General features: G+C 37.5%; 1 protein-coding gene across 1 annotated transcript; it reads left to right on the top strand.

Moving 5' to 3' along the window:
• The first annotated feature begins 24,330 nt into the window (after positions 1–24,330).
• On the top strand, positions 24,331–27,534 carry CXCL8 (C-X-C motif chemokine ligand 8). Its single transcript, XM_036853020.1, has 4 exons — positions 24,331–24,459; positions 25,470–25,605; positions 25,894–25,977; positions 26,423–27,534. The coding sequence occupies exons 1-4, from the start codon at positions 24,396–24,398 to the stop codon at positions 26,442–26,444; spliced, it is 306 nt and encodes a 101-aa protein (XP_036708915.1). The 5' UTR covers positions 24,331–24,395; the 3' UTR covers positions 26,445–27,534.
• Positions 27,535–27,830: the final 296 nt, after the last annotated feature.

Genomic DNA, 27,830 nt, shown 5'->3' with positions numbered 1-27,830 from the left:
AATTTCAGTTTTCTTAAATTTACCAAAGCTTGATTTGTGACCCAAGATATCATCTATCCTGGAGAATGTTCCATGAGCACTCGAAAAGAAAGTGTATTCTGTTGTTTCTGGGTGGAATATCCTATAAATATCAATTAAGTCCACCTTGTTTAATGTATCATTTGAAGCTTGTGTTTCCTTATTTATTTTCATCTTGGATGATCTGTCCCTCAGTGATACTGGGGTGTTAAAGTCTCCTAATATTATTGTGTTACTGTCAATTTCCCCTTCTACGGCTGTTAGCATTTGCCTTATGTATTGAGGTGTTCCTATGTTGGGTGCATAAATATTCACAATTGTTATATCTTCTTCTTGGATTGATCCCTTGATCATTATGTAGTGTCCTTCTTTGTGTCTTGTAATAGTCTTTGTTTTAAAGTCTATTTTGTCTGATATGAAAATTGCTACTCCAGCTTTCTTTTGATTTCCATTTTCATGGAATATCTTTATCTATCCCCTCACTTTCAGTCTATATGTGTCCCTAGGTCTGAAGTGGGTCTCTTTTAGACAGCATCTACACGGGTCTTGTTTTTGTATCTATTCAGCCAGTCTATGTCCTTTTATTGGAGCATTTAATCCACTTACATTTAAGGTAATTATTGATATGTATATTCCTATTACCATTTTCTTAATTGTTTTGTGTTTGTTATTGTAGGTCTCTTCCTTCTCTTGTGTTTCCTGCCTAGAGAAGTTTCTTTAGCATTTGTTGTAAAGCTGGTTTGGTGGTACTGAATTCTCTTAGCTTTTGCTTGTCTGTGAAGTTTTTAGTTTCTCTGTTGAATCCGCGTTAGATCCTTGCTGGGTAGAGTAATCTTGATTGTAGGTTTTTCCCTTTCATCACTTTAAATATGTCCTGCTACTCCCTTCTGGCTTGCCGAGTTTCTGCTGAGAAATCAGCTTTGTGGTTCATAAGGTGAGGGATATGCTTAATATTTACATATTTCACAGCTTGGGAAAGAAAATCCTCCCCACTTAGGATGCATTGTTGCTCAATATTTTAATGTCATTGTGAGTACATGATTCAAAGTTTGAAGGAAGATGTGGGTAGCGAGAAGTTTGCAGACTCAGTCACCGCAAAAGATAAACACAAGCTACCAATAGTGGGATCGAGTTAACCTGACTTTAGGAAGCTACATAAAAATGTTATTGCTAAACAGAAATGTTTCAAGTCTCCCATGAAATATTTTTGGCATGACCTCCTTTTTCAATAAATGCTCTCCAAAATTGGTTACTGTTTGAGAAATGTTGATCATTTTCTCCTTCAAAGATGGCAGTCAAACAGTATGGTGCGTACTAATGTGAATCTATTCTGAAAACATTTCAGAAGCATCAATGTATGATGTGTGAAAATTCTCTCCAGGTTCATTAATTGTATTCTTAACAATTGCTCAAAATTCAAGGTGCTAATGATGATTGCTTATTAAAATACATCTAATCTGGAAATTAATACAGGTAATATTTACTAGATAGATTCTAATCTTTCTCTTTTTTACAATTCCTTTGAAATAATTTGTTTGTTTCCCTAAAGATGCTCAAATTATCCCAAGCCAAGGGACAAGATGTCAAAATAACACACCAGTAAACTAAAGACTAGCTGACCTACTAGGGTAGTTCAAATAAATAACAAGTTTAGACTAGACATAGGTAGAGATTACTGTAAACATTCCTTGTAATTCTTGGTTATCCTTTAGAATAGCATATTCAAGCTTGGTTATATAAGAGCTCATATATGTTAAAAGACAGTATGATTTAAAACGTGCACACACATCAGATATGTGAATTCTTTTCTGAAATATACAAAATTTTACAGTTTTTTAAAGGAGAAAGATGACAAAAGCAAACTATATCATGGTGTGGTTATAGCTGTACTTTGGGAAACTTCAACATTTTGTGACTGATTGGATTGAGTAACTTTAAAATATATGACATTTACTTTTCCTGACAGCTCCATTAAATGATAGCAACCCTGTTGAGGTTCCATATGTAAACTCATCACAAGGACAACTTCAGAAAGGAATGATGAAGATGAGGCTAACCCATTAGTTTAGTAGATGAAGAATCATGGCCAAAAGAGATGAAGTGGTTTTCCCAGGGTCACAGAGCAGACAAGCAGCTGAGCAAGAGCTCAGAAACCAACCCCCTGATATCCTAGCCAGTGTAAACTGCCTGGAAAGTGCAGGGAAGGAGAAATTGTGTAAAAGCATTTAATGTGTTTAATTATCAGCCTTTGATATGTCAGGATAGACTTCATTATCTGTAGTTTGTCTGGTCTGGTGAGCATGCAACAAGATTTTAATAGCTGAGTCCTATAAATGTATTATTTTGAAAAAATCACCCAAATCTCTGAGTGAAAGGGAAATAAAGGGAAATGATTTGTTTAGGTCAGTCCATTAGATGAAACCCCAAATCCAAGTCAGATAGAAGTCGTGACATATAGATTAGTTCTGGTGCCATAAATAATGTAGTCCCTTTTAATGTTTAGAGGTTTTGTCCCACTTTGTAAGTAGAAATCTCTTGCCCATGAAAAAACATTGCCAAATATTTCTGACTCCCTGAATTGTAGCTGCATTTTAGGTTCCGGATACATGATAAGTGAAAAATAGAAAACATTATCTGCAATGTAGAATTTGGACTAGATGAACACTTACAGCTCTCAAATCCTAGGTTTAACCCTGGCCCATTGCTATCTCTTGTGTACAATGGGATTACATGAGATAAATTTATCCATTCTGCTAGGATCAGCAAATGGGAGAAAAAGCATTCCACGTTAATGATTATTTATTAGTGTTCTCAGTATTCCAGAATCCAAATACCATAGAACTTTAACATAGCCTGAAAAGAGAGGTTTAGATAAGGCTTTCTCAAATAATTATTGTAATAGTGAGAAACTTGGACACAAGGCACACATCATCACCTTCATGATTTCTTCATTATGCAGGTGTTGCAGATTGTGCAGTTTCTTTATTGTGATGCTTCACTGTTCTGTCAGATGTGCATCAGGGGTGAATGCAAAAGACTTGTAGATTCTTAGTGTTGGAAGAGCGTCGTAGCTCATGGTATGGGGTTAAGAAGGCAGGCTCTGGAATTTGATATCAGTTTGACTCTTGGTCTGCTACTTAGTCCCTGTGGGACCTTGGACAACCTGCATAACCTCTTCTGCCTCAGAGTCCCCATCTGCAAATTGAGAACAGTAGTAGTACCGACCTCTTAGGGGTGTTGTAAGATTAAAGAACTTACTGTTTGGAAAGCCCAGAAGAAAGTTCCTGTCACATAGAAAATGCACTGTTCAGTAATCTTTGCTCTAACTGCCTAAGATTTTCATTTAGTAGATGAGGAAAGTGAAATCTATCAGGATCAAGTGATTTTCTTTATATTTCAGAGAATAGAGCTTTACCTGCTATAGATTTAAATCCATGCAATTAATCCCAATGGTTTCTACCCTGTGGAATGTCATCTGGTAATGACTGCTTATTTTGGACTTTGAAAATCACTTTTTTCAGAAAAAAAGTGAGTTCAGTCTGATTCATGTAATCCTTCATACGATTACTTCAAGTCTGACCTTATAAGTCATTGGAATTTGTAATCGTCTGTGTGTTAGGAGAAATAGGAATGTCCTACGACAAAAATAATTTCCCTTCACCCACTGACTGATGCTTGAAATTCTCTTTAGTTTAAGGATCTGTTCCTTGGTCAAACACACATTTTTCTAATATGGAGAACACTTCAAGTTTTATTAATCACTTTTGTTATATGGTAAAAAGCAAATTAAAAGGGAGGTTTTGAAAAGGGGGAAAGAAGAGAAAACAAAGATCCTGGGCCCTTGAAGTAGAGCATAGAATTGGGATGGCTTGGGAACTTTGAGAGCAGACTTCTCCACAATTCTACTTATAATCAACTCTCCACTTGAATATTCCTGAAATAACATTTGCCCTGGAATTAATGAGTCTTACTCTGTTTGCAGTGCACTAAGCCACATGCTGGGCACAGTGGAAGAGGTAGACACAGTCTCTGTCCTCAGAGAGTGCCAATCTAGTAGGAGACAGAAAACAAACACACGTAAGTAACTACAACAAATTGTTAAGCACAGTAGAACGTAGGGGTGTGAGTAGGAGTCAGAGGGAAACCGCAGTACACCAGCACTTTTCACTCCTGTGAGCAGAGTAGCTCTAATGACACAGGAGAGCGCAGAGGGAGCCTAGGGATTTGGGACCAGATGTGGGAGCCTGATGACCCACACGAGTGAGAAATTCCTTCGAAAGCATTTGTTTTAACTTAAAGATGCAAGCAACATTTCCTACTTAGTAATTTTTCCCTTGATTATTTCAATGCATTATAAAAGTAATATTTTAATTTACACCCATTGAAACTGATGCTCCATGGAGATGCCCACTTTGATCTATGGCTTCTTGTACAATCTTGTACAATGTTGTGTAACCATGAGGACCAGGATGCTCCAATCTGGTGCTTGGTGATATGAAAGCACGAGGCCTAACACTGACAACATTTCCTGTGTTCGTGTCACCATATGTCATCTTCAGTTGCCTGTATAGTCCATCAAAAACTCTTGAGTCATGGCCAGGAGGGAAGCAAGTGTTAGACTGACCTATGCTTTCTCTTCCATACACTAATTACAACCCGCTGGACATCCCAACACCATTTGGATCAATAACTAGCAGAGGGAGGGGAGGATCAGGGAAAAACTAAATTCATGAAGAAGATTCATGGTGGCCATAACCTTTCAGAGTTCTTAGCACTGTCAAGTGTGCCTATTGTGTGTCTAGCTCTCCTATTTGTAACCCAGTATTTATAGGTTTGTTTTTTTCTGTGCTAAGCAGCATAAAAAAGAAGATGCTAGTATATCGTCATTTGGGAAATAAATAAAGCTAAATTGAAGTATAGTATGAGTGTACTCTACTCTCCCCGCTCCCCTCCCGCCTTTGGACATTAGTCAGAGTTTTTTATAATGATGATACTACATTTTCTTTTGTTTATACAATAAGGGAAATATATTATAATCTGTTCTAAATTCCAGACTGAACTAATATTGTGTAGTACAAAATATTTATTTTTGAGGTTGAATTTTCTGAATGTAAATTTTGTGTTTAAAATAATATTGATATCACTAATTTTTAGATTCAGTGTTTAGACTTTTTTATTAAAAATTTAGTGGAAAGCATTAATAAATTTTAATAAAAATTCATTTGTACCTAACACCATGCTTAGCATTTAAGGGCTTTCAATAAATATTAATCCAATGGATAAATGAAAGAAACACATTAATGAACAAAATTAATCACAGAATCCCTTTTAAGAACATAGTGAAAGATGGAGGAAAGCACTGCCATAATTATATGCTAAATAAATTCTCGACATTTTCTACTACTTGTGTATTTTGACAAATTAATATATAAGGTCGACTCATCGAAAACTTCAATTAAATGGCTTTATCAGTTTATATTGAAAATCATTTTTAAACTTTAAATGAGTCAAATGAATCATCATTCTATCATTCTGTAACTTTGGTCAACTGTCATTACAAACATTTTATGTATGTGTGTGTCTCCATGTATAGCTTTTAGAGTCTCTGAATTCCAGCTCAGGGTTGAATAATGTTGGTGATAGTTTTTCTTTGGGCTGAGACCTAGGACTGTCCACTTTCTGCTGGAGTGAGAGACTAGAACTCCTGAGTTTTTATTTACTGGTTATTGAATTACTATATATGCCTAGTAAGAGGACAGAACTCAAGAAAGAGCCACCTGAATTGTTCAAAGCAAATCTTGTTCTCCTATTTTGGGAAGGAGAGGAAAAGGTCCTTTCATGACCATCCTTTATATTGTTTATAGGTAGAAATTAGTTGAAATGTGTCTGCATTGTTGGCTACCTTTATTTTTTTTGTTGATTAAGTATCATCTCTAAGTCATCTAGTTAATTGTTGATCATCCATGAGTTATGTAACTGAATTGTCATTTTCCGGTTCAGCTTCCTATATGTGTTCACATACTAAGTAATTTGTGCCCTGCTTAGTATGGTGTTAATGAAGAAAGAAAGAAAGAAAAAAAAAACAGAATTGGGTGGCCCGATAAAGACTGAACAATAATTGCAAAAAAATTTGGGGAAAATAGGCACCGAGGGAGCTGGATCCTTCTAGCGCCTTGCTTCCCCTTTTCAGTGCTGGGAAAGAAAGCTAGCTTCTAAGCCTGTGTAAAGCAAGCTTGCCTAAAGAAATCGAAATTTCTTTCAGAGCGTCGTCGAAAAGATGGAGCCAGCACGAATCATTTTATCTGTTGCTACTATAGAAACTATTTGCACTGTTTTATAGAAATTACTAATATACAAATTATTAGCTCATTTTAAAAGACTGTCTTAACACCTACAAGTTTAACATGTAAAAATGAAACCAGAAAATTTTAGGGAAGCAGCACTTTGGTTCCTAGCTTTATGTGTTTATGAGAAGTTGAATGAAGAGTTGTTTACCTGAATTTGGTAAATTTAGATTTATATTTGACATGTCTGTTTGGTTAGTAGGGAAATGGATAGAACAGAATCTGTCCCAGGAAAGCTTTATTAAGTCACATCCAAAGGGAATTTACTTTCCATGACATTATATTTTCCTTGACATAGAGTTTTGCCTTTCTTGCTCCCTACCCTCTACCAGAAATACAAATAACCTGCACACGGAAAAGATTTTTACCAAAATTTTAAGATAAACTTCATGTAGCTTCCTCTATATCATTTTGTGACTCTTAACAACAAAGTTAGAGACATTTACACAACTGATGATCTATCCACAGGAAATCAATGCTTTATTATTCTTACTTTTGAGGCATCTTGTGAGAGAAAATTCATTGAGGAAGGGGGATTTAAAGGGAGATTTCCAAAATCCTCAGGAAGTTCTGCACGCAGTCAAAGGGCTCATACTCATGACTCCTGCAGCACATCTGCAAACGGCATTGCACAGGAATTTCTTCTGAGTCATGCCTCAGGAATTCATCACAGTGGCATCTGCTGAGGAAATGTGGATGGTCACCGTTACCACTCTGCTGCTGAGTCAGGACTCCTGGAAGGGTTCCTCTATTCAGGAGATGTTTTTAACGTGTTCACCATAGGCTAGGATCTTGGGATTCATTTCAGACCCTGTTACACAGAAGTCACTGACCAGAAGGGAGAAACAAAAGAAATCACTTACGATACGGTATATGAGGCTACAGCTGTGGGGATTAAAGTCTGTTCCCTGGATAGGCAACATCTGGGAACTTGTAAAAATGCGAAATCTCCGGCCCTGCAGACCTTCTGAGACAGAAACTCTAGGAGTAGAGTTACAAGATTTGTGTTTTAACGAGACTTGCAGGTGATTTTGCTGTTCCCAGCAGGCTAGAGGTAGGCTCACATAATCAAGGGAGGGCAAATCAGGAGGCCCAAACCCAGATGGGGCAGGTTGAGGGCAAGTTGGAGAGGATCTTTGTAAATGATCAGTACGTTTGCTGAGACTTTGCCTAGATCTTGTAAAGGATCAGTGGGTTTGCTGAGAAAAAGGGTGGGCGGGGGGAGTGGAGAAATATGTTCCAGACAGCATGCACTGGGCTCCAAGAGCCAAGAATAGAAGGACCGAAGCCAGAGGAGAGGAGACAGACAGATCCAGAAGAGCTCAGGGGAGAAGGACTTTCTTCAAGCCGAGGAGTGTGGATTTTATCTTGAAGATCACTGAAGATTAAAACCAGGAGAGACATGGTTAGATTTGCATTTTAGAAAGTTCACTTGGCAGGAATGAGTGGATGGTGAAGGGATGAAGATTGAGGTTAGACCAGTGAGGAGATTTCTGTGGTGATCCGGACCAAAGACAGGAGGGCTCAGCCCAGTGCAGTGGGTGGAGCTGGGGAAGGGGACGAACCCCAAATAGAAGAGATGTTTGAAAAAGTGATTTGGAAAAACCACATGTTATAATAGATTATAAGTGCTAAAAAACATGAGGCGTACGTACTGACTGATAGTGAATGCCGACAAGAGAGTGGAAGGTGAAATAAATGGAACGGACAATTGTCTGTACAGTACAATACAAATTTTGAAATATATGCTCATAAAAGCAGACAATATTGGAACGTATATATAAAAATCTTTATCTCTGGGTGGTGAGATTGCAGATAATTTTGGGTTTCTTCTTTATATTTTCTTTATTTCCCAAGTTTTCTAATACTGAATGTGAATCATATTTATAATCAGTAATTATAAATGTTGAGGAGGAAGGAAGGAAAGAAGGAAGGGAGGGAGGGAGAGAGGAAGGGAGGAAGGGTCATATTGAGGAATGAATGGGATAATGGATGGGAAATCAGAATGGTTCCATAAACAGAGATAAATTATAATTCCTACAAGAGTCTTTTAAATTTAATCTGTCATAAAATTGCCTATAAAGCAGCCCTGACAGGCTATAGCACTGAACTCAGATATTCTATGGGGCAGTGGGGGATAGGAGGGGGAAGGGCAAGATTGGACACGAGGTAGGCACCAAGCTAGGGAAGTAAGTAGGCTGTGCCCTCCCTGACTGTCCACTGGGTTAGCCAGAGCTACGAAAGTCACAAGACGGGGATATGGGCCCAGAGAAGTCATTGTCTTTGAGTCTGACTTCTCGGATGGAGGCTGCCTTACCAAAGCTGTGCCAAGGGCTGGCTGCCCAGACCCTCCCCAAGCCCTCCCCCAACCCAGGCCCTGCCTCAGGGATTCGGAGCATTTGCTGCTCTAATTGTTGAGATAAGTAGATAATCTGAACGTGTTGGAACAGAGTTATTCAAAAGACTATTTTTGATTTCCTTGGCGGTACTCTTCCCCCTCCCCAACCCCAGCCAATTTCCCTGCTGTGGGAAATGACACGCAGTTCTCCACATCATCTTCATCATCATCATCGTAACATAGAAAATCTACATAGCAACAAGGTGTGTTTGCCAGGGATCTAGAATCACGAGATGATGGTAGAAAGTTTTCATGCCATTCACGGAGAAGTAACAAGTGGCTAGAATTCCAGGAGATCATACTAATGACAGTAATGGATCATTTATCACTATGCTAAGCACTTTACAAGCATTATTATTTAATCCTCACGACAGCCCTATGAGTTTGCTTTGAAGAAAAAAAAATGTATAGGTGAGATAAACTGAGGCCTCAGGCATATGATTCTAGTAAATATCAGAACCTCAGTTTGAACTAAGATAATTTTTATTCAGAAGGCAGTATGAAGAGTTCAGAAGATGGATGGTGTTGATGGTGGCACAACAATGAGAATGTACTTACTATCACTGAACTGTGCACTTACTGAACCACGGTTAGGATGGTACATTTTATGTTATGCCTATTGTACCACAATTTTTTGAAAAAGGCGGTACTACTGTACACTGCATTAGTACCTATCCCAGAGCTGTTTTGATGTGACCATTTTAATAGTCTTTGAAGTTAAGGTAATGCGTGCTTTTTGGAGAGAAAAACTGAGGTGTCCTAAACCCTTTGCTCAGCTTCTTCTTATTCATCCTTTTCTCTCTCTCCTCCTTTCACCCCTCCCCACCCTGAACAAACAGACAGACAGATGGACCGTCCCCTTTCCCCAGCACACATGCACACAATCCACAGCCACAAACTCTCTGCCCAGCCACTGTTGCTGAAGCTACATGTTAATTCTCAAGATGATTCCAAACTGAGGCAATTCAGAGCAAGCTCACTTGACCCTAACACTGTAAATGGAAGAATAAGCACCTGGGAAGCCAAATTTCCCAGAGGTTTTGGAAATTCTGATGAAGATGAAACTGAGAGGAGGTACACGTAGCAAATGACAAGCTCAGGTTTTTAAATGCAACGGCAAACACACTCACATACACACACGCAGGAAATGAACAAGTGAACTGGCTCAGTTCCAGAAAATGAGAAAGGTCGAGGAAAAGAGGATGACATGCTTGCCTAAAATGCTGGCTGCATTTCCTGAAACTCTCCGAACCCCACCTTTTGGCAACTCTTTTGTAGACGAGAGGATGGTGTTGCTGCTTTCTGACCACAAGGTGGGGCTTGTATTGGGACAGACTGAACAGCTCTAGGATTCTTTGTGTTTGCCTTTTCCATCTACAAACCTTTCTACAGTACCACCTAGATATGATTAAGGGCAACCAGTAGTAGCTTACTACACACTACCTGACCAGGCTGCAGGATTCTGAAAGCACCCAGGGTGAAATTCATGCACAGCTTAAGACCTGCATCAGGAACACTTATTTAACACAGGAAAGATAAAATATCTTATTTTTTCAGAATCCTTTTTCCTCAACATGGTATATTTGTGAAGGTAGGAAATGCTTTGCTGTGCTGTAGGGTTCTTTCATGAATCCCCTGAAAGGTCAAGGTGAACCTGAGCCACTCCCTCTTTTTCTCTCTTTTTAGAATATGAGTATATTGAAGAAGAGAAGGGGAGGAGAAGAAAGAAGAGGAAGAAGAAAAAGGAAAAGGCATATCAAAACAGGATTAAAAGACTTTTAAAAATAAACCAATAGTTTATATTTAATAAATTATACTCTTAAGATTGCACAAATATATTGCAATAGTCATGTTACTAAAAATATAAGCACTTCATAATGCATTCAGGCTCTGTGTCCAGGATGAGATAAACAGTTCAAAGCTGAACACTAAATATCTAATGTTTTCAATCCTGCCAATATATCTCTGTGACTGAGGGTGTGACCTTATTCAGTGATAACATTAAATACCAGCTTTAAGAGTTTTTGTGAATGCAAGACTCTGGACAAATATACTTCCATCCCTCACCCACACCCTGTTCATAAACTCTATTTATAAACCACAGATGTTATTGAATAGATTTATGGATGTGGTAGTGACAGGACACTTTTCGGTTTTCTAAGCAGCTTCAGACCTATCAGTAGCTTTTCCTGATGTTCTTATAACCCTTACTTTCTAGGCTTAAAATGGTCTTTTGCATTATAGTTTTCAGAACTTAGGCCATTGAGATATAAACTCTACAGGCTGCTGGATCCACACCCAGCCTGGCCTTCTTTCTGTAGAGGAGAAAGGGCCCAGGCTTTGGGGTCAGAGAGACTGGGGTTCAGATATGAATTCAGATTTGAGCCCAGCTGCTTGTTTGCTTTGTGTACACAATTTTCCCTCTTAGCCTCAGTTTTCTCACTTGTCAAATGAAGATAGCACCGAAAACATAAATTTGTGGTAAGAATTAAATACATTAACTTATAAAAAGAACCTAATATACTCAAAGCTAAATACAGATTCAATTCAATCCCTATCAAAATTCCAATGGCATTTTTCACAGAAGTGGGAACAAATTCTAAAATTCATATAGAACTGCAAAAGACCCTGAATAGCCAAAGCAATCTTGAAAACAAAGAATTGAGTTGGAGGTACCACACTTTCTGATTTCGAATTATATTACAAAGCCTTAGTAATCAAAACAATATGGTACTGGCATAAAAATCGACACATAGATCAATGGAACAGAATAGAGAGCCCAGAAATAAACCCAAGTATATACAGTCACCTAATTTTCAACAAAGGCACCAAGAACACACAATGGGGAAAGAATTGTCTTTTCAGGTAATGGTATTAGGAAAACTGGATATCCACATGCAAAAGAATGAAACTGGATCCTTATCTTACACCATACACAAAAATCAATTCAAAATGAATTAAAGACACAAATGTAGTACCTAAAACCATAAAACTCCTAGAAGAAAGCATAGGAAAAATAATCCAGGACATTGTCCCTGGCAATGATTTTTTGGATATGACACCAAAAGTGCAGACAACAAAAAGGAAAATAAACAAGTGGGACTACATCAAACTAAATTGCCTTTGCACAGCAGAGGAAACCATCAACAAACTGAAAAGTCAACCCAGAGATTGGGAGAAAATATTTTCAAACTATATAAGTGATAAGGGGCTAATATCCAAAATATAAAAAACTCATACAACTCAATAGCAAAACAGCAGCAACAAAATCCAAAAACCCAACTTGATTAAAAAAATGGGCAAAGGACTTGACTAGACATTTTTTCCAAAGAAGACATACAAGTGGCCAACAGATATATAAAAAGGTGCTCAACATCACTGATCATCTGGGAAAGGCAAACCACAATGAAACACCACCTACACATGTTGGTATAGCTATTACAAAGAAAAGAAAAGAAAAACCATAAAAGGTAATAAGTGTTGGCCAGGATGTGGAGAAAGGGGAACTCTTGTATACTGCTGGTGAGAATATAAATTGGTATAGCCACTATGGAAAATAGTATGGAAGTTGCTTGTAAAACTAAAAATAGAATTACCATATGATCCAACAATCCTACTTCTGGACATATATCCTAAGAAATTGAAATCAGTAACTTGAAGAGATATCTGCACTCCCATGTTCATTGTAGCATTATTCACAACAGCCAAAATATGGAAACGATCCAAGCATTCATCAATGGATGAGTGGATCAAATCAATACATTGTATATCTTAAACTTATACAATGTTATATATCAATTATATCTCAATAAAGCTGGAAGAAAAAAAAGAAATTTATATATATATATATATATATATACACACACACACACACACACACACACATAATTCAGACTTAGGAAAGAAGGAGATCTTGCCATTTGCAACGACATGGATGGATGTGGAGGACATTATGCTAAGTGAAATAAGTCCGACACAGAAAGAAAAAAAAACAAAAAAATCCCCAACCTGCATAATCTCACTTATGTGTGGAATCAAAAAAGTTAAATACATAGAAGCAGAGAATAGAACAGTAGTTACCAGGGTTGGGAGGGTGGGGGAAATGGGGAGATGTTGGTTAAAGGGTACAAAGTTGCAGTTATGTAGTATGGATGAGTCTAGAGATCTAATGTACAACATGGTGACTATAGTTCATAACACTGCATGGAATACTGGAAATTTGCTAAGAGAGTAGATTTCAAGTGTTCTCATCACACAAAAAAAACGGTAGGCAATGATATGTTCATTAGCTTGACTTAGTAATCACTTTACTATGTGTGTGTATATCAAATCATCATGCCATACACTTTAAACATACATATTTTTTTAAAAAAGAACCTAGTACAGTGACTGGAACACAATAAATTTTAATCTATCCCTCACTTCCACCTCATTCCTGCCTCAGTCTTCTTTTTTTTTTTAATATAAATTTATTTATTTATTTTTGGCTGTGTTGGGTCTTCGTTTCTGTGCGAGGGCTTTCTCTAGTTGCGGCAAGCGGGGGCCACTCTTCATCGCGGTGTGCGGGCCTTTCTCTGTCGCGGCCTCTCTTGTTGCGGGGCACAGGCTCCAGACGCGCAGGCTCAGTAATTGTGGCTCATGGGCCCAGCTGCTCCGCGGCATGTGGGATCTTCCCAGACCAGGGCTCGAACCCGTGTCCCCTGCATTGGCAGGCAGATTCTCAACCACTGCGCCACCAGGGAAGCCCTGCCTCAGTTTTCTTTGCACTACCAGCTATAGCCACCACTTCATGCAGCTATGGTTGTAATTAAGGAGCTCTACTCAGGATGCAGTTGGAAGACTCCTATTAAGCAAGAATTGCACCATACCTAAATAATTTGGCAACAGTAGTTTAGATGCTGCCTCAAGTATCTAAGCTGGTGGAGACTCCATCCTTCCAACAGCTTACGTTTGAAATCTTCATCATCAACGACTTTTCTTTTTCTTACATCTCATACCCAATCTCTCAGGATTTTGTGTTGCCTTTAAAATATCCAGGATCTGACCACTAGTTACCACCTCTGCTATTATCACTCTGGCCTGGTATAAACAATTATCATTGTGGCTTTCCAGAGTAACCTCTAACTGGTCATCTTTGCCTTCCCTACAAACTCTTCCCCCCCAACGCCTGCACCCTGCCCCATCTCTACCCAGCAGCTAGAGAGTCAGATCATGTCACTGATTTACTGCAGACCCTCCAATGGCTCTCCACGCAGAATAAAAGCTGAAATCCTTATAATGACCTACAAAGCCCATCTGATATAGGCCCTTACTCTTTGTCCTCCTTTCCTATTCATTATTTCCTTTCCCTGCACCAGCCACGCTGGCCTCCTTACTATTCCTCAAGTATACAACCAAGCGCCCAACTCAAACTGTTACCTCTAGCTGTCCCTTTGCCTGGAATATACTCCCACATAGCCATTTAGCTGATTCCTATATCTTTCAGTTCTTAGTTCAAATTCAACCTCTCAGGGAGGCTTCCCTGGACTCCCCAGTGCTGTAATCTGCTGACCCCCTCACCCACCTGACAGCCTGATCACCCTGCCCTACTCTTTTCCTCATAACATTTATACAACTAAAACCAAGGGTAGCCATTTCTAGTCACGTTATTCACTAACATTTCCCCAGCAACTAGAAAAGTGTTTGAAGTATAGAAGGTACTCTGTAAATATTTGTTAAATGGATGAATAATGGGAAAATGAAGTCTCTTTTCATATATTTTCAAGTAATAGCCATTAAGCCATTTGATGTTTTTGTTTTCCAACAAATCAGATGGGCTTTAGCTCTTTCAAAAAAAGTTTCCAACTCCAACCGCATTACTTGTTTCACAGTAAAGGGTCAGCAGCTGCAAATGATCTAAGAGTCATGAAGAAACCAAGTAAGAGGAAATGGTGTCAGGAGAGAGGGGAGCGCAGGAAGCACTTCCTCTCATTCTTGGAAGGTGGGGGGAAGAGGAGTCTGACGGTAAACACACCATCCCCGTGATCTCCAATTCTAGACTCCTTCTTCATTAAACCCATCAAAATTAAGGCTCTTCTCCTCTCAGTTGATGAGAACCATGCAAGTGACACTTTTTAGTTAACTACATCTAAGGGCAAGTGCACATTCTCTTGAAGTTTTGTGAAATCTCAGGTTTGGGCAAGTGTCCTCTCCTGGCACAAGTGGTCGAGTTTCCCAGGGACAGTTCTCCACCTATTACACATATACTGTGCTTCTTAGAATAAAGCATCAGACAGTAGGGACTGTATAGGCAAATCCCCTGATTTTACAAATGAAAGCCTGAGGCTTTGACAGGAGGAGGAACTAGTTCTTCTATTGGATTATGGTGTCCCCCTCTCCCTCACTGAATCAAATTCCTCTTCTCCTCTCAGGCAGGAGAGGGTGCGGGAAAGAAGGGATATGTGCTCAAAACCAAGTCTGTGAGACTCACAGACACAGGAGAGAAACTTTCTTGAGGTGGCATAGAGTCTCCGGACTTCTTGTTTAGGTTCAAATCCTAATTCTCTCTCCCACTTGCTGGTTGACCATCTGCAAATTGCTTAATCTCTTTGAGTCTGTTTCCTCATCTGTTAGATGGGAATAAATAATACACTATTACAAAAAATAAAACAAATGATGTACTAAGTTATAAGGTCCTGTTAGTACAATTATTCTTGAGGGAGGACTTTCTGCACTCATTGCTAATGTCTAAGTAAGTCAAGCTCAGAAAAGAAATGTGCCATTTTAATTCTCCCCATTAACCTTGGCTCTCCAATACCTGCTTCATTTTTCTTTGGGTCTCTTTAGTGTGTGTTTTCAAGGTCCTGCTTTTCTGGCTGGGGTGTTATTTTTATCCATTTCTACTCTCTGTTGCCCATTTTGCTTTTATCTCCAACTTTGTAGAGGGCGATGCCAGTGGTGTTTTCCAGATTCACCCCCCCCCACAGTTGGGGAAAGGGAAGTACATGAAAAGTTCATCCAACGGGTCTGGAGTGGACGGCTTTTCCTTCGTTTAAAACTCCACTAGATTCTGTGGGTGGTGATTTCCTCCTTCCTGGTTTAGGGACCACGAAGAAGGATTTAATTTTGATGAGTAGCAGTGATATAGTCAAGAAGAAGAATACCCTAGATGTGGTAAATAGTAAATTACGTTAGATGAGAAGATAAACTGCCTCGAGACAAAAGCATCTCAAATCTGGAAATCAGATAATACAGAGCACCAGATTAAGGAGAGATGGATAAAGAAGTTTTATATCCTTATTTTGCATAAATTTGGGGAATTCTGAGAGACTGGCTCACATCTCTAAACCCATACACAAGCTGAATTATTTTCTGATTTTTGTTTTCCTTTTATGTGAAAACATCACGTAGATTTTTCTTGAATTATATATATCTATTTGGCGAGCTGAAGGGAATTATGAAAGGAATAAACTTTCACCCTCTGTCTTAGTCGCCTTATGCCACTGGCACTGCCTTTTAGCAGACTAGCTAAGGAGATTGCATCAGTTGAAAGCAGTACTCCCTTTTCATCTTTTTGGATGGATTTGGGCTTTCCTCTTGCGGGCAGCAAGTAAACTGAAGGTCATTCATATCTTGAACTCATTGAATATGAAGATTCTCTTCCACTTTCTCATTCTTGTCCTTATCTATCCTTCTCTTTGGGGAACGTCAAGAATTTTTTCCTGAAGCCTCTGTCCTGGACGTACGCAGAGATAGCGAGCAGCAGGCAGAAAATATCATTTCTCTTTCAGTTGACTTAAAGACAGTAAACTCAGAATGCACTCATTATTCTCAAGTGTTCTACTTCCAATATACCCTTTATTGATTTTACTCCTGAAGAGTTTTTAACGGAGGTCAGTGAATTTCTGAAACTCGACGCACAACTTTGTACATTTAGGCTTAGGTGGATTTAGGGGTAAGGAGAGGGCACGGAACTTTCATTATATTTCCAAAGGATTAAGTGGTTAAAATAAAAAAGGTTAAGAACCACTGCGGTGATAACTACAAGGGAAGTGAATCTGTTTAGTCTTAGCACGTTCAAGGTCAATTAGACTAAATCTGTGGGTCGCCATTCAAGTTCACTGACTGGCCCCTGGCAATACTGTCTGTGTGGTCTTCCGGACTCTCCGTGGTCTGTGAAGCACAGCTGATGGGAGGAAGGAGGCAGCAGAGGCATCCTGCATCAGGGGATGCTGGTCCCTGATAGTCCCCACACACTGCTCTCCACCCCTCTCCCTGCCTGCTGTGTTGTACCTCTTACCCCAGCCCGGGAGCAGCCTAGAAGGCATTGGATGGTTAATTCACCAAACGAGGAAATTGCTGCCTGGCTGAACTGCTTACTATTTTATCTATCCATCACTAAATGAGAGCATGAACTAAAGCTGTAGTTTCCATACTGGATCCTTCTGGGTTCATGAAAATAAAACAATTGTCCCTGAGGGAGAACAAGAATAGACAAAGATAAACATTTTTACTTCCTTTAGTTGATATTGCTCTTGCTGGGAAAACTTCTGAGAACTGGGGAAGTTTTACTTTCATTTGAGAAATGTTTATCGAGCACCTGTTTGTTGTGGACACTGGGCTAGAAGCTGGCACATGGTGTGAAGAAGGCAGACACGGTCTCTGACCTTGAGGGATTTCCAGTCAGGTAAGACTTACATCAACAACTGCACAGATGGGTTGAGCTCATTTTAACAGAATCTGACATGGACTTTTTTTTTTTTATTATTGGAGTTTAATTCCTTTACAATGGTGTGTTAGTTTCTGCTGTATAAAAAAGTGAATCAGCTATACATATACATATATCCACATATCCCCTCCCTCTTGCGTCTCCCTCCCACCCTCCCTATCCCAGCCCTCTAGGTGGTCACAAAGCACCGAGCTGATCTCCCTGTGCTATGCGGCTGCTTCCCACTAGCTATCTATTTTACATTTGGTAGTGTATATATGTCAATGCCACTCTCTCACTTTGTCCCAGCTTACCCTTCCCCCTCCCCGTGTCCTCAAGTCCATTCTCTACATCTGCCTCTTTATTCCTGTCCTGCCCCTATGTTCTTCAGAGCCACTTTTTTTTTTTTTTTTAGGTTCCATATATATGCATTAGCGTACTGTATTTGTTTTTCTCTTTCTGACTTACTTCACTCTGTAAGACAGACTCTACGTCCATCCACCTCACTACAAATAACTCAATTTTGTTTCTTTTTATGGCTCAGTAATATTCCATTGTATATATGTGTCACATCTTCTTTATCCATTCATCTGTCGATGGACACTTAGGTTGCTTCCATGTCCTGGCTATTGTAAATAGAGCTGCAGTGAACATTGTGGTACATGACTCTTTCTGAATTATGGTTTTCTTTGGGTATATGCCCAGTAGTGGGATTGCTGGGTCATATGGTAATTCTATTTCTAGTTTTTTAAGGAACCTCCATACTGTTCTCCAGAGGGGCTGTATCAATTTACATTCCCACCAACAGTGCAAGAGGGTTCCCTTTTCTCCACACCCTCTCCAGCATTTGTTCTTTGTAGATTTTTTGATGATGGCCATTCTGACTGGTGTGAGGTGATACCTCATTGTAGTTTTGATTTGCATTTCTCTAATGATTAGTGATATTGAGAATCCTTTCGTGTGTTTGTTGGCAATCTGTATATCTTCTTTGGAGAAATGTCTATTTAGGTCTTCTGCCCATTTTTGGACTGGGTTGTTTGTTTTTTTGATATTGAGCTGCATGAGCTGCTTGTATATTTTGGAGATTAATCCTTTGTCAGTTGCTTCATTTGCAAATATTTTCTCCCATTCTGAGGGTTGTCTTTTTGTCTTGTTTATGGTTTCCTTTGCTGTGCAAAAGCTTTTAAGTTTCATTAGGTCCCATTTGTTTATTTTTGTTTTTATTTCCAATTCTCTAGGAGGTGGGTCAGAAAGCATCTTGCTGTGATTTACTGACATGGACTTTGGATTCCAATCAGATTGTGTCTTAAATACTTCAACAATCCCTAAGGCCAAACTGGGGAAAAGAACTAGTTAAGGTGAAGCTCACATTTTGAAACAAAAACTTCAAAACAATTAGAGTTTTAAGAAAGGAGAATGGTGAAACTACAACATAAGATCTGTTTTTCCACTTTAGCTACTTTCTTCAAATTGCTAAGAGTTTCATCTCAACTCAGCTTTTAAAAATATCACTTGTCTATAAGAGCAAAAGATCAAAGTAATAAACTTTTAAGAAAAGAGGAAGAATAACCTTATAAAGTTGTACAACCTTGAATCAGCATTTTTAAAACCTTTTTTTAACCTCCTGTCCCTTGACTCAACTGCTTGTGTGGGTCTTGGTTACCTCAAGACATAATTAAATTCACGCATAAGTCCAGTCATTTCTAATACAGCAACTTCTCTTTTTGCCATGTGACTTCATTTCCTATGATCTTTACTTCACATGAAAGAAATCCTAGTGGCAAATAACATATAATTGTTATTTTGAAGATATATATTTTATTATAAACACTGGAGTAAACAATCTCTAAAACTTTTTTTCCATAAATATAACAAAGAAATGACTACAAATAAACAGTTACACTTAATTTTTTTTTTTCATATTGAAGACAGGCTGATCTTAGATCTCCCAAGTCCATAATAAATGTCTGTTTCCACAACCAGCTTCTTCCTCCAATCTCTTCCTTTAAACTCCATCTCAAAATCCTCATTGATTTGGGAGATAGAATTGGAAACAATACTCAATCCCCTGTGTATATCAACAGTGTTTTTTTTTTTTAACACATAAACATGAATTAAATTTTTAGGCATAAAAAAGAAAGCTCTATAATTAGAAGAAAAAGAAACAGCTTTAAGAGATCTGTTGTGTCAATACATCTTTACTTTTTGCTTGGTAAATTAAAAAATATATATATAGTTCTCTCACTCCAGACAAGGTGAAATGTAACTTAAGTGACAGATTAGAGGGAAAAAACTGACATTTATTGAGTACTTCGTATGTGCCAGGCACCACTCTTGACATTTTCCATGTATTTCCTCACTTAACTCCCACTGTGATCCTGTGGAATTGGGGTTATCCTCATTTTACAGATGAGGAAACTGAGACAATGAGGTTAAAATAACTTCCCATGGTTGTTTGGTTAATAAGTGGTGGAGGGGTAGGTTTGAAGGCAGGGTTGACCTAGTCCAACAGCCATGCATACCCTTAAATTTAAGTTACTCTTACTTGACACTGCTCAAAACCAAAGCATTTAGCTGTTTCTGTTCTCTAACTTGTCCAGACTTCGAAAAATGTCTTTTCTTTAAAAGGTAGAACACTTTTAGCAGTATGGACCAACTTTTCTTAGTATTTTTATGAATCGTTAACTGGAGACATTTGAATTTGGAGATGGAACTGAAATGTTCTGTAGCCCTGGAGGAGATTAAGTTATCATATTAACGAAGTACAGATAAATGTCTTTTATCTGTAAAAGGCAAGAACGTGTTTTAAATCTTTCAACTAACTCTTAGCTTTATTGACTAAAATTTCAGGGGGTAGGTATTTTATGTTTATGATCTTAGTCTTAACAATATTGTAGGTCAAATTCAGTGATATGTGTTTAGCATTTGTCTATGGTTCTCTTAACCTCAAGGATTGTTGAGCTGAGACTAATTTCCTCAAAGGGAGAAAAAATTCCAGGTGCAAGTTGAGACTTTGCTACTGGTTTTGGGAAAGGTGGCTCAAATTTTAGCAGCAGCAGATGCAATGCCAGCATAGAATTGACTTGCTCTAGGTCTCTTGGTTAATCAGCAAGGGAAAGATTCAAACCCAAGTTCATCTCACTTCAAAGTCCATGTTTTTCCCACCACATTCTGCTTTATTACGTGAATACAACTTTGTTTACAAAAAATTCCTAATTCTACAATACCTATTTGAAGTGGGAGTGGGGTGGAGAGGTGGGGATGGGACATAAATTGTTTAACGCACTAAAAAGACATTCAGTTTTCTTGTGAGGAGTTTCATGGAAGAAGAAGAGTTACTTGGCAAGGTGGAAAAAGTAAATGACTGTCTTTGTTTTGGCTCTTTCTTCAGCTCTTCCTTTTCTTGGATGATGGACTTGGTCCCATGGCTATGGTGGAGATCTCTGGATGCTCTTTGTTAAGTGCTGGTTGGAACTTAAATAAACAGATTACTGGTCAATAGTCCCATTCATTCCTACAGCGTGACAAAACATCACTTGTATTTATGTGCAGCTTGCTCTTCATTTAAACTTTTCACTCCAATCTGCTCTATTTTGAAGCAACATTTCCTCAAACAGGCTAATTAGCCTTTTGTTTGTTTGTTTGTTTTTTACTTAACCCAATTAACCCTTTTACTTACTATGCAATAACTCATAGGGTTACCTTTACAGAAGTGGGACAAGGCCAGAATTACTGCCCCCTCTAGTCACTTTGTCTTTGTCCAACCTTACCTCTGATGAAGAGAGTCTAAGGACATAATGCATCAAGGTTACACTGGGAGAGATCAACAACATTTGCAAAGATGTCCTTTTGCTTTATAAATGAATGCCCCATTCCGAAAAAATTGTGAGCATCTAGGTTAAATGGAACTCATTAGCTCAACCTCTAAGGATGATGTCAGGATGCAGAGAAGAGGAAGGGAAGAGATAAGGAGACGGGATAGACAGGGAAAAGAGGTGCTTAGGTAAGTTGCAAAATTACTAAGGCAACCCTGAGGAAAAAGTAGAGGAATGTTTGCAATTCCTCAGAACTCTGAGTGTCTTAGTGGTACCATTAGTATAATTGGGTCCTAGTGATGATGCCTTGAACCAGTCACCTCAGGGTCTTTCCATATGAGAATATGTCTTTGCTGAACAAACCAGCATTACTAAAGCAAAGAGACTGAGAATTTTCTTAAAGATTCAGGCCTTGCTTACATATCTGGTCCCTATTTTTCCTTTCCTCATCCACACATATTTTCCCTACAATGCTCAACAATTTCAGGAACCCAGTTGGGCCATATTCTCTTACATCTTACCACCTTGTACTTGCTTTCCCCCACACTAGCAAAGCAGTACCCCCTTCTCCCCTCTCCACTGGTCTTAGCCCTACTCATCACCAAGACTAAGGCACTACGTCACAGTCTTAAACTTGTTTCTTCAGACAACCCCATTCATCAAGACTGCATCAGAGGTCCCATTTGTTTGCTCCCTAAGCTTCCTATAATTATACGTATTATAATACTCATCCACTGTATTGTACTTGCTTGTGTAACTAATTGTCCATATTCTACTTTAGACTGCAAACTCCTCGAAGTCAGAGACTATATCTGATTTACAGAGTATTCACATCTCCTACTACAAGACCTGGCATTAGCAGATAATCAACATATATTAAATAAATAAGTGAACAATCAAGTTCCTAAAATAGATTTAAAAAGAGTAAGAACTGCATTGTACATAATAAACATTTACTTTGCTGCAGAAGTTGGTGTAAGGTTCTATTTTGTCTTTTACTATTGTAAGCTCCCTTCCTTAGTGTTCCCTTTCCAAGGAAGTCCAGACTCATCTCTGAGGACCCACGTGGGACAGAGAAAGAAACTTCATTGAGTCATACAAAGGTGGTTTTGTGTTCCAGTGTCCTGAAGAAAAGTCTTTTCATCATCCCTTTGTAAATGTGCTTTTAGACCAGGACTAAAACTCTCAGCTCCACCACTACTTAGATATATGAACTTGGAGACGTTATTGAGTTTCCTCATCTGTAAAATGAGGACATTATTACTTATCCCATTGTTGTGAGGATTAAAAAACACACACACAGTCCCTGATATCAAGTCAATTGAAGTTATATTTAAGAAGTTAGTTGGGGTCACTACACAAATCTTTCAGCAAAGGAAGTTCTCTCCCCAAACCACAAGTGTTCACATTCTGAAACATCATTACTCTTGGCCTAAATTTCAATAATGTTTTTGTCATAGAATTTAATTTAAATCCTATATCAGTATTTAAACTAGGTGTTTCCTCAAGCATTCTAGAATTCCATAGATTTTAAGACTCTGTACTCCAGATTTTCTATCTGAAATGGTAATGAACGCTAATGCAATCAGATTTTGATCTGGAGCTTTAAATTCTAGCAAATCATAATTTACACTGATATTGTTTCTATTTTATTATATTATTGCATTACATGCTGAAATCTGGCTCAACTTCGTATTTCAGAAACCAATCTTTTATCAAGAATCCTCTAAGGCAAATGAGATTTTTAAGAAATAATTTGTGGTGGAATATCTTTGCAGTTTGGAAGTCAACCGTCTGACAAAAATGAGAAATACAAGCTATGGCTCTTGGGGTAGATGGAAATTCACCAGCTTAAAAGTTAAGCCAGGAAGTTTACGTATATGAACTTTATGAGACAGGTGGATGTTATTAAAACCATTTTATAGATATGGAAACTGGAATTCAGAAAGCTTAAAAACCACACAAAAATTAGTGGCTGAACAAAGGTTTAAACCCAGATGCTCTTTCCACTAAGTATATACTGCTTATTTTTCCATTACACACCACCTCATCCCACCCCAGCCAAGTAAGCCCAGTGAACCACATCTTGGAACATAAACAATTCTTCCTTTTACCACTTGAGTGTCTTTGAACAGCATCCCTATCTAGAACGTGCTGTTTCCCTTCACCCTCCTTTATTAGAGTCCTCTGTACTCCAATACCCTGCTCAAAATGCTTATGGAAGATTCTGCCCTTGTGTCCTTGTTGGAATAAATATCTTGGTACCACTTGTCTGTTCTGTAACATAGCCTGGTCTTTATATTGCTTTCTTCTTCTGACAGACCAAACTCTTTAAAAACAAGTACTTAGTCTTATCCATCTATAGATTCCCACATTACTCAGAAGTTACTTGATAATATTTACGATACTGAACTGAATGCTATCCCCTTTCACTCTGTCAAGCATGCATTAGAAAACCAAATCTTTTGAAAAGTTGTAACATGCTCCCTGAAAGCCGTAATGGTTCCTGGAAACTTTCCAAAGTGCTTAGAAATGGACTTCTTGTAAATTATGTCCCCAGTAAAAGTGGTTGACTAGATTACCTTCTCTATCATTACAGCATATATAATTTACCTAAGGAAATGACTGTGTCATAAAAGAACAATAACAAATGACCTTACTCTGACTACTGCAAGATAGGACTAGGATAAAGTTACTTATAAATAAAAAGAACTACCACTGACAATAATGTATCAAACTGAGAAGTTTGAATATTTAAAAAAATATTTTAAAACATTTTAAAAGAAAGAAATGTTTTCAAAACATGTTTTGAAACATGTTTTCAAAAAAAAATCCATAAAATTATTTGAAAGATCAAATAAAACTTCAATCACACTGAAAATTTAATAAGAAAAAAATCACTAGGGGAGTCAGATGACTCAGCTCTGCTCTCAAAGTGCGGGCAGATTGTTGCATATTGTGGAATTTCCTCTGACATGACACAAGCATGAGGGTGCACTTGTTCCCTACTCTTACTATAATATAAAAAGCCACGGGAGCTTCCCATCTGACACAGGTCCTCTGGGACAGCAAAGCTCACAACCGTCTGGGACAAGAGCCAGGAAGAAACCAGAAAGACAGCACCTTGTGTAAGCATGACTTCCAAGCTGGCTATCGCTCTCTTGGCAGCCTTCCTTCTTTCTGCAGCTGTGTGTAAAGGTAAGCACGTCCTTCTGATCTACAGAAGTTTGCTGTGTCTAAATGTGATCCTCAGATAGCAAGGTTATCCTTAATGCCTCGATAACAGACATCCTTTTATTCAGCAAGAGAAAACCATCTTTGCAGTCATTTAATGTTAAATTGAAGTCTTTAAGTTTTTAGGTTGTTTAAATATAATATTTAGAAAATTGAAAAGTTTGATTTATATAGAGCTCTATTCCTATCATTCATACTCTGTAGTATACATATATTTAACATAAATCTGTAATTTAGAGTATATTTTATTGGAGGCCACATTTACCCATTTTATCTATTAATACTGAGTAAAGTAACTCAGGTAATTTTACTTCATGTACTATTTAATTGACGAGCTTCAAACAACTATCAACTGCTCTTTGGCTTAAAGACAGATTATAAACCTTATTGGGATCCCTCTTATGAAATAAATACAGTTTAGAATGTTTATGGTATATATAAACATTTTATATGGTATATATATGTATATATATATGTAGTATATATATGTGTATGTGTATATATATATATATATATATATATATATATATATATATACTCTTAAACATCAAAGATTTTGCTAAAATATAGGACAATCTCTGTGCAACTCACATATATTTCTATTAATTCTTCCTGAAGGCAATTTTCCTGTTGGTGAATCTTGCCTACCATGAATAACATTGTGGTATCACAGAAGATTATGCAGTGTCGAGTAGGAGAAAAAGTACCATGAGGATGTCAACATTGCCCAAAGACAACTCCAAGTGTTTATGTCATTCAATGTTGTCAGGAACGACTGTTTTTAAAACAAAGAGAAAAACTGAGGTCGGGGGCTAGGAGAATATCCAGCCATCAATTTCAGGAATAAGTTTGCTAAAGATGTGTTGTTTCCCAAACACACAGTCACCAAATGATCACACTGGAATTACCAAGGGCGAAGCTAGCTGAGTTATGCCTGTTAATGAAATCAATTCTTAATTGCTTTTTTTTCACAGCTGCAGTTCTGGCAAGAATGAGTTCAGAACTTCGATGCCAATGCATAAATACACACTCCACACCTTTCCACCCCAAATTTATCAAAGAATTGCGAGTGATTGAGAGTGGACCACACTGTGAAAATTCAGAAATCATGTAAGTAATTTCAAAAGTGATTAGATATTTTACTTTAGTAAACCTAGAATTGAGGAAGGTGGAAGAATCCAGCAAAGTTCTAGGTACTAAGAATACATAGTAAGCAAAACAGAAAGAGAAAATTCTTTGTCTCCATGGCATTTAAATATTGTACCCTCCATGACTCATAGCTAAAAATTAGTTTGGACTTAGATTTTATGCCTGTACTTAAGGAACCATGACTTGAATGCCAAAGGGATGTTGGAAACCCATTAAATACTGATTTTAATCATATCTCTCTTATTTCAGTGTTAAGCTTGGCAATGGAAAAGAGGTCTGCTTAAACCCCAAGGAAAAGTGGGTGCAGATGGTTGTGCAGATATTTTTGAAGAGGTAAGTTGTTTTTTTTTTTTTAATTTAGATTCTTCATTTATCCTGTGATGTACAGTTCAGAAATCAACCTATAAATTTCCTGCTGCTGCTGAAAATTTTCTTTTAAGTATCTGCCTCTTTGATTAAAAAAAAAAATAGCAGCAATAGTGAGTTTGTTGTACTCATAACTGGGAGATCACATATCTCAGTTTGTCCAGGGAAGTGTGGGTATATGCCTGTGTCCTGTGTCGTTAGTATGACTCTCTCTCAATCTCAGAAGTGTTCTGGTTTACATACCTTATCTGAACTCTCCATTTATAGCTGAAAATATAGAGTATTTCTAACACATAAATATCTAAGACTCTCTTAATTTCTATATTAAATATATTTTCAAGAGCCATACATTCCTCCTTATTTAGAACATTGTTAATTTTTAAACTTTTTATTTTATTTTACTTCTTTTCAGAGCTGAGAAGAAAGATCCATGAAAACAACAACAACAACCAAAATCCCATTTGTCCATGGCTTCCAAGAATTCCTCAGTAAAGACACCAATGAAACTTCAAACAAATCTACTTCAATGCCTCATGTACTGTGTAGGTCTGCTGTAGGGTTGCCAGATAAAATACAGGATGCCCAGTTATATTTGAATATTAAGTAAAACAATGAATATTTTTTTCAATGTCCCACGTACATTGTTCCATGTAGGACACACTTATATTTTAGAAATTATTCATTGTGTACGGTAAATTCAAATTTAGCTGGAAATCCTGTTTTCTGTTTTTGTTTTTTGTTAAATCTTGCAACCCTAGTCTGCTGGCCAGGATTCACGAGTCCTTGTTCAACTGAGCCTCAGTTTCTTCTTTATTCCCAAACTGGAGAAAAACATCTCAGCCACTGACCTACCTCACAGAGATGTGAGGGCATGTGGAAGCACTTTAACTTTTATTCAGTCATGTAAATTATTTTGAAGTGTAACTTATTCACCTATTTATTATTTATATATTTATTTAAGCCTCAAATATAGTAATGTTTGTGCATGAATTTGGAGAAATGGGAAAGAAGCATTGTTGATAAGTATAATGATGGTAGTGAATTTATATTTATTTTTTATATTAAGTGATGTATTACAGAACTACTTTGATCAAGGTTGTTATATTATGATCACAGTTGCCAGATTTAGCAAATTAATAGAAAATAAACAAAAAAGACATCCAGTTGATTTTTCTTTCAGATAAACAATAAATAATTTTTTAGTATAAGTACATCATTATTTATCTGAAATTTTAATTGTGTTGGCAATCCTACTTTTAATATGCCTGGTCCGGTGTTGTCACTGCAAGCCTTATTATGCGGTGCTGTGTTAAATCACCTGAATCCTGAGTTATGACTATCTTTCTCAAAACAGCAAAAATTCACCAGGGAATATGAATAAAGTAACTTCTTGTTATTTCTTATTTATTTATTCTGAACAATTAGATTCTCATAATTTTATTTAAATTATTGTGTATTTTAACATCAATTTTATTTTTTACTTTAAGATGCTTTTATGTGTTCCCAAGGAGACTCTTTCTACTGTTTTTGATAGAATGAAAATATGAATGTAACTATAAAACATTTAAAATAAAATTAATTGTCAAAGTCATCAGGAGTTTGTTTTTCTTTGGTAGTTTTAAGATTTATTATATTATTCATTTATATTAAAAATCATACTTTGATTTAGAAAACATAAGTGCTTTCCCTTAATATTTTATATATCATGTGGAAAATTACCAACCTTTATTTGTAGAAAAACATAACTTCTTTCCAGAGATGGATTACAATCAGTAGTCTCTTCCATAGAATGATGGAAATATTCTCAACTCCCTACCGTA

This window comes from Balaenoptera musculus, chromosome 5 (assembly GCF_009873245.2).
Source record: "Balaenoptera musculus isolate JJ_BM4_2016_0621 chromosome 5, mBalMus1.pri.v3, whole genome shotgun sequence".
Lineage (NCBI taxonomy): Eukaryota > Metazoa > Chordata > Mammalia > Artiodactyla > Balaenopteridae > Balaenoptera > Balaenoptera musculus.
Note: the sequence above shows the minus strand (reverse complement) of the source record. Positions and strands in the feature narration are given on the sequence as shown.